The 7,451-nt window shown below is 53.7% G+C and overlaps 1 protein-coding gene across 1 annotated transcript in view; it reads right to left on the bottom strand.

Moving 5' to 3' along the window:
- Nucleotides 1–926: 926 nt before the first annotated feature.
- The window catches only part of SERINC2 (serine incorporator 2), a 10,426-nt gene continuing 3,901 nt past the window's right edge, over nt 927–7,451 (bottom strand). The window contains exons 6-10 of the mRNA XM_014468258.1: nt 7,396–7,451; nt 5,673–5,763; nt 5,202–5,343; nt 2,398–2,601; nt 927–1,502 (exon numbers count right to left, since the gene is read on the bottom strand). The exon at nt 7,396–7,451 is cut by the window's right edge and continues 11 nt beyond it. Of these exons, the coding sequence (XP_014323744.1) occupies nt 1,367–1,502; nt 2,398–2,601; nt 5,202–5,343; nt 5,673–5,763; nt 7,396–7,451 (629 nt within the window). The 3' untranslated portion in view covers nt 927–1,366. The remainder of the gene's footprint in view (nt 1,503–2,397; nt 2,602–5,201; nt 5,344–5,672; nt 5,764–7,395) is intronic.

Consider the following 7,451-nt stretch of genomic DNA (forward strand, 5'->3'; position numbering starts at 1 on the left):
TTTTGTGCACCGGGCCTCTAGTACAGTAATAAAGGCTATGTGGGGAAATAGAGAGTTCACTTAGAGAAATGGGGGCCCTTATTTAGACTGGGGGTCAGAGAAGACTGAGGAGTCAGAGGTTCCATCTTTCTTTTCTCTTATAAATATCTTTCTTTCTCTATGTATGTTTTTAATCCACAGTTGGGAATCTATGTATACGGATTTTCAACTGAGGGTGTGTGTGTGTGTGTGTGTGTGTGTGTGTGTATGACAGGAGGTGGGAGAAAAATGATAACAGGGGCCAATGTTTGTTGAATGGTTCCTGTGCACACAGCCTGGAGCAAGGAGCTTTCATCCCTATAGCGAGCTTATTAGTACAATTGACCTTGAACCACACAGGGGTCAGGGGCATCCCCCGCGGCCTTGGAGGTTCAGCGGGACCCCGGCCACTCCCAAGCATGCTCTTCCTCATTCCCCACGGCACCTGGCCCAGAGCAGGTGTCTAGACCAGCGGTCACCAACCTTTCGGACCTCACGGACCACCAGTTGGCAACCGCTGGCCTAGACTATGGCAGGAAGGGGAGATGGTGATGACCTGGAGGCAGGTTAGAGGTGGCAGAACCTCAGGGCAGACACTGGTAAGGCCCGGAAGACAGCCCTCTCAGCCACCTCCCACGGCCCCGCTCCACCCTGACTCTGGCTCACCACGCCTCCTCATGTGGGCACTGCTCCAGGCCTGTTTCCTGACCCCAAGAGTCTCTTTGTTCAAAGCCCCTCCTTCCTCTATAGCCCCACCCCCAGGCTCCCCATGACCCAGAGGACACAGCCCAGGCCCCTCTGCCTGGCCCTTCTTGGTCTGGTCCCTCAGCCCTGACCTTCCATCCCCAGCCCCCACCCTGACCCCAGATGGGATGGGCACTGCACTGAGGGTGAGGGGGCAGAGAACATGGGAGGTACACACTCTGGCTTCTTTATTGGGCAAAGTCTTAGAGACTCTGTAAGGCACGGAGTCGAGGAGGGTGACGGGGCGCCCGGGGGGTGTGGTCAGGAATACCAACACCTCAGTGCTGGGCATCCCATCATAGCGCATGCTCCCGCCCTCTGGGCAGCTCTGGGCATTTCTCTCCTCAGGTCCCTCTCCTTGGGAGCCTGGGAACAAAGGGCCCTTCTTCCCCCAAGAAGGTGAGTATGGGTGATCAGGGACGAGGGGAAGGGAGAGGAAGTCCCATGGTCTGGGGTAGCAGAGGTGTGAGCCTGAGGGGCTCGGATGTGAGCCTGAGCTCCTCATCCCTGGAGGCACTGAGAATAAGGCACTCAGCTCAGGGGCAAGTGCTGGAAGCGGGGCAGGGTCCGCCTGGCACCAGGTGGGCAGGCTGCAGGGGCTGTCTCAGCTGAAGTCCCGGTTGGGCAGGAGGAGGGGGGCCACCAGGGTCCACAGGTAGAGCAGCAGCCCGGCCCAGCTGGCACAGATCTTCACCCACACGGCGGTCCAGGTGCTGACCATCTTCCGGGTCTCACCGGGTCTGGAACACACCATCATGCCAGTGAGCCTGGCCTCGTCTTATGACCTCAGTCCTGACCTTATGACCCAGCTGGGACTCCTGACTTCAACTTCGACTCTTATTCTGTAACTCTAGTCCCCGTCTCTGGTATTGTTGACACTTGGTCTTAAGTCTCCAGACACAGCTCTTGACCTTGGACCACAGACCTGATCCTGACCTCCGTTCCAATCTTGACCTCAGTCCTAGACTACTACAGTGACCTGACTCCTGGAGCTCCAGGCCTTAGTCCTGACCTCTAACCTTGACTCTGACCCTCAATCCTATAACCCCCCGCCCCTGATTTTATGACCACAGTTTTGATATCTGACTTCAATTCTGACCCTGGGCCCTGTGACCACAGTCCTGGCCCCTGACCTTGTTACTCATATCTTAGCTCCTTGACTTGTCTTTCTGGCCCCCTAACCCCAATTTTAATCAAATGACCAAATCTGTGACTTTATATGGTCCCAATCCCAACTCTTGACTTCATTACTCCTAAATTACTCCTATTCTTAACCCTGTGACTTCGATTCTGACATCTACACCCTAATCCTAACCCTGCAACCATGAGTCCTAGATCTGACCCCATAATCCAAATTACCACACCCGATCCGTAAGCCCAGTCTTCCCCGCACAGGCCCAGCCCCACCTCCTGTGATCTCCACTTTTCAGTGGAGGTGCCAGGGGCTGAGCAGCCTAAGGCACTGGCAGGGAAACTGGGTCACGGATGGGGCAGGCTCCATGGAGGGTCCTGGAGAGATGCCTCCATGCCCGAGTCTTGAGCAGGTTTTCCTAAACCTCAGTGAGGGGCCCGAGGAGGGGAGATGTGTGGCCAGGCTCCGAGGGCTCTGTCCATGCCCGGCCAGGCTGCACGCACCTGTACCAATTGGTGAGCGTCATCATGATGTGCAGGGAGGCGAGCACCAGGCAGAAGTGGAAGAAGGAGTAGCTGTAGGTGACACCGTCCTGCTCATTGTCAAAGGCCTGGCCTGCCACCTGCTGCTGCGTGCCCTCGAGGATGGGCGGGCACTCCTCTGTCCGCATCAGACTGTTCACCTGCCGGTGGTTCGAGGAGCGCACACTGCAGGGGAGCGAGGAGGGGCGCAGGTGGGCAGGTGGGCAGTGCCAGGGGGCCTCATGCTCCATGGCACTGGTCATAACAATGGACATGATGGCCCCAGAGCCTTGAGGGCCCGGGATCTGGTGCTTAGGTCCTGGGACCAGGAGTTAACAAACTGCTTTCATTCTCAACCCTACTCCCACCCCCTGTATGAACTTGGGCAAGGCACCCCTCTCTGAGCCTCTGATTCCTTGTCTATAAAATCAGGGACAGCCCTAACTGGTTTGGCTCAGTGGATAGAGCGTCGGCCTGCGGACTGAAGGGTCCCAGGTTCGATTCCGGTCAAGGACATGTACCTTGGTTGCGGGCACATCCCCAGTAGGAGATGTGCAGGAAGCAGCTGATGGATGTTTCTCTCTCATTGATGTTTCTATCTCTCTATCCCTCTCCCTTCCTCTCTGTGAAAAATCAATAAAATATATTTTTTTTAAAAATCAGGGACAGCAGTACCTCCCTTACAGGGTTGTTGGGAAGATTGAATGAAATAATGGTGTAAAGTCCCTAGCACTGTGCCTGGTACAATATAAAGAAATAAACTGCCTCTATTATTCTGGTGGTTCAGTTGCCATTTCCCTTAACATGTATTGAGTACCTAATGCTGCAAAGCATCATACCAGGTTCTACATTTATTGATAATGTTAATAATTAACCATGCCCACTTGCTATTAAGTTTGTTTTCCTTCTATTAGTTTTAGGTAAGTGGCTTTACCAATTACCTCCCCTTTCTTCATGTTTATTATAATTTTTAAAATAATAATAGTAATGATATTTTGGTCATTGCTTTTCTATAATGAGGTCTTGATGTTTTTAACAGTAATAGTCTGAGACACATAAACAATTTTGAAAACCCAGTGGTATTTTGGAAAAAAAGCGAAAGGACCTGGATTCCAGCCACACCTCAAACTGAGGTCACCCCTTGCTGGGCTGCAGCTGCCCCCCCCCCCCCGCAACAAAGTGCACATATAAGCACACATGGGGGGGTCTAGCTGGGGTGAAAGCCATCATGGTCCCTGCTTCCTGGCTGCTTATGCTTCTTTGCTTCCTGTGTGTGTTTTCTTTTTAATTAATGCTTTAAAATATTTATATAATCTTTATTGATTTCAGAGAGGAAAGGAGAAATAGAAACATCAATGATGAGAGAATCACTGATCGGCTGCCTCCTGCATTGCCTCTTTACTGGGCGTCGAGCCCACAACCTGGGCATGTGCCTTGACTGGGAATCAAACCCTGGCCTCCTGGTTCATAGGTCGCAGCTCAACAGCTGAGGCACGCTGGCCAGGCACTTCCTGTGTTTTAAGAGCTAAGAACACAGCTCCCACGGTTCTCAGAGGTGCTGCCCAGTGACCTCAGGCCAGGGAGGTATGCGTGGGAGAAGCCTGAGGAAGCCAGGTGCCCGGATGGGCTGGGGAGGGCGTGTGCTCAAGCCCCACCGCCACTGTGTGCTCATGGCCGCAGACAAGTGGCTGCCCAACACTGAGCCTCAGTTTCCTCTAAAATGGACCTGACAGGGGCCTTTCCAGATTAGAAAAGGAATCAAATGAGGTGACAAAGACGAGAGATGTCTGTAAACTGCCCAAACTTGACTTGGAGAAAATGTTTGAAAGAGGGCATTGTGAAACAGCCTCAGAAAGTACTAGCCCGGGGCCTGGAGGAGGTGTGGCCAGAGGTTGCCTCCAGGGAGGAAAGGGCAGGCAAAGGAAGTGGCGCCTGGAGAAATGCTGGGCCCCAGAGCCAACGCTGAGTCTGCCAGATTCCGTGTAAGCACAGTTATACTTGAGCTCACCATCTAGTGACACATACAAAACAGCCACCCAGCTGTGCAAATGTTCAAAGTTATTTGTAGTAATAGCAAACATTTATTTGGTGCCTATGACTTGCCAAGTTCTTTTCCAAGTGCCTGGTACATATTAACTCACCCATAGCCCTACAACAATCTCCTGAGGAAGGTACTATTTCTATTTCTATTTTCCAGATAAGGAAACTGAGGCCCAGAAAGCTTAAGTGACTCTTCCAAAATCACACTGCTAGTTAGCGCCAGTGCCCGGCTCAAACGCAGGCCGTCTGGGCTCCAGAGTTCACACCGATAAGCACTGGCTAAGATGCCCCTTTAAAAAAAGTTGTCACGTGATCTTAAGTAGGAGCTGCTCCCTCTCAGTCAGGCTGTGGGGTCCCAGCCACCCTGGGCAGTAGAGGTTATCATATCCTTTTACTGAGGAGGAGCCGGAAGCTCAGAAAGGGAAAGCCACTTACCCCAAGGCCACAGCAGGTGAGTGACAGAGCCTGGACCCACTGGCTCCAGTCCAGGCTCTTTCCCTGACCCCACAGCTGCCTGCAACCAACTGAGCTGGCACATAGCAGCCCAGTGTGCAGGAAAGGGCCCGGGGCCAGGAGGCAGGGTTCAGCCCCGCCTCGGCTGCCAGTCACACTGTGCCCACCAGCACAGCGCAAGGGCTGGACATGCTGCCTCCAGCCTGGTGTCTCGGCTCCCACATCTCCCCCTCTCTCCCAGCTCTGGGCCCCCCCATCATGGTCCCTCCCCAGAACCCAGACCCCTGCCATACCTGATGAACAAGGTGCACAGGATGAAGACGATGAGACCCACGATGCTCGGCGCGTCCCACCACTGGGTCACGTAGCCCTCAGGGCCTGCCAGGATCGTCCCATTGTCCAAGTATGTCAGCAGGTGCGGGTTGCATTTCTGGTCTGGGGATAGGAGCATGGTCACCCTTAGCCCATGCAGGCCAGGTCTGAGGAGCCAGTTAGCCCTGAGGATGGGCTGAGAGCCAACCCAAATGGACAGACAGACACGGAACCCATCGTCCAAGTCCCAGCATCAGACAGCACTTAGCAGACAAAACGACAAACAGCTCCAGGAGCAGATGGGGTCCTCCCGCTTTCCTGAAAGGCTAAGCCTCAGACTGGGCTGGGGCTGGGATGTCCCTGTCACCTGGAAGGGTCCCCACCCCCCCCCAGAGGGCCATTACTAGCCTAAGAACAAGACCAGGCCTCCTCAAACCCAGGCCCATACTCACCGGGGACATTGGACAGAGCCAACCAGGTGATGAACATGGTGTAGAGCGTGATGACCGAGGCCTGCAGCAGACCCGAGTTGGGCTGGGCGTCCTGGAAAGAGCAGCTCATCAGTATGAGCCCTGCCAGACCTGGGGACACCCCGCCCCCACTCACCCTCCACCAGGGAACCTCAGAAACCCTCACCACCCTAGGGCCATCCACCCCACACCACCCAAGCCACCCACCACTTACCTAGCCCACCCAAAGGTGGAGTCCTAATTCTTTCTCCTAACAGATTACACTCTTGCTCCCCTGCTGAGAACCCCTCCAGCGTGACGTCCCTGCACAATGTGAATCAAAGCCCTCCCTGGTGGGTCCCACCTTCATCTCCACCCGATCCCCCTCCCATGCTCCTTTCTGCTGACTACACCCCAGCCACTGTGGCCTCCTCGCTGCCTGTGGAACGTGCTGAGCCCTCTCCCACCTCAGGGCCTTTGTACTCCCTGTGCCCTCTCCCTGACCTCTCCCTTCCCGGATCTCTGCACGGGCAGCCCCTCTTTAGCTTTCAGGCCTCAGCTCAAACAGGACCCGCAACAAGGCCCTGAAAACCCTGCCTACGACAACCCTGGCCCTGCCTACCTTTGAACCCACTACCCTTTTACTTCCCTCATAGCACTCATCCAGAACGACCTTACTTTGCCTGGTCTATTGCTTATTCTTTCCCACCCTTCACCACACACACGCCTGAAAATATGAATCTAAACTCTGTAACTAACAGTGCAGGCTCTGGAGCCAGTCTGCCTGGGTTCAAATCCCAGCTTCACCCCTTATAGCCGTGTGACCTCAGGCAAGTCTCTTTATTCCTCTAAGCCTCTGTTTCTTCATCTGTAAAGTGGGGACAATGATGGTACAAGGACTAAATGACATGATCGATGGCATTAACTGTTCGCTATTATAATTATTCTTCCTCCTCTTCCTCACAGCCGTATCCCCAACATCTAGACGGGCGCCTGATCCACAGTGAGTGCTCAAGAGGTATTTGCTGCATGAATACTGATTGCTGTGTGACCTGGGAAAGCGGCATCACCCTCCCTGGGCTTTAGTTTTCTCAATGGGAAATGGCGGCTCTGACCAGAAAGTTCCCAAACGTTCTGCTAAAGGCCCCTAAAAACTGCCTAAGCTACCTCTGAATCCCCTGGTGGGCTGAGGTCCCAAATTGGGAAGTACCACTGGACTCAGGAGGCTTTTTTTCTGAAGAGCAAACCATTACTTGGGAACCCCCATTCATTATCCCAGACGGTCTGGGATTAGAAACTGGAACTGCACCTCCTAACACTACCTCTTGAGGTGCCTAAGAATCATTGCTCAGGGATGTCCTCCCAATTTACATTTAAAAAATGACAGCATCAATAATGATAACACTAGCCAGGGCCTGATGTTTGTCTATATGCCAGGCACTGTTCTACGTGTTCACAAATATGATCTCAATCCTCCAAACAGTAGGTATTATTATCCTCGTTTTATATTTGAGAAGAGAGAGGCACAGAGAGGCACTTTCCCAAAGACCCCTGAAATGTAGATGTGAGAGCCAAGACTCTAACCCAGGGAGGCTGACTGGGGAGCCCCCACTCTTAGCCCAAGGCTCTGTGACCACCAGCCCTGCCCAGGATGCCAAGGTTCCCACAAGACATCCCCCCCACCAGCGGGCCTGGCTTCTGGCCGGGCAGAGCCTGGCAAGCTCACCTGGACCTTGGGCAGGACGGAGATGATGGAGATGCAGATACAGAGGGTGAGGTTGA

Source organism: Myotis lucifugus, unplaced genomic scaffold, assembly GCF_000147115.1.
Source record: "Myotis lucifugus unplaced genomic scaffold, Myoluc2.0 scaffold_438, whole genome shotgun sequence".
In the NCBI taxonomy this organism is placed as follows: Eukaryota; Metazoa; Chordata; class Mammalia; order Chiroptera; family Vespertilionidae; genus Myotis; species Myotis lucifugus.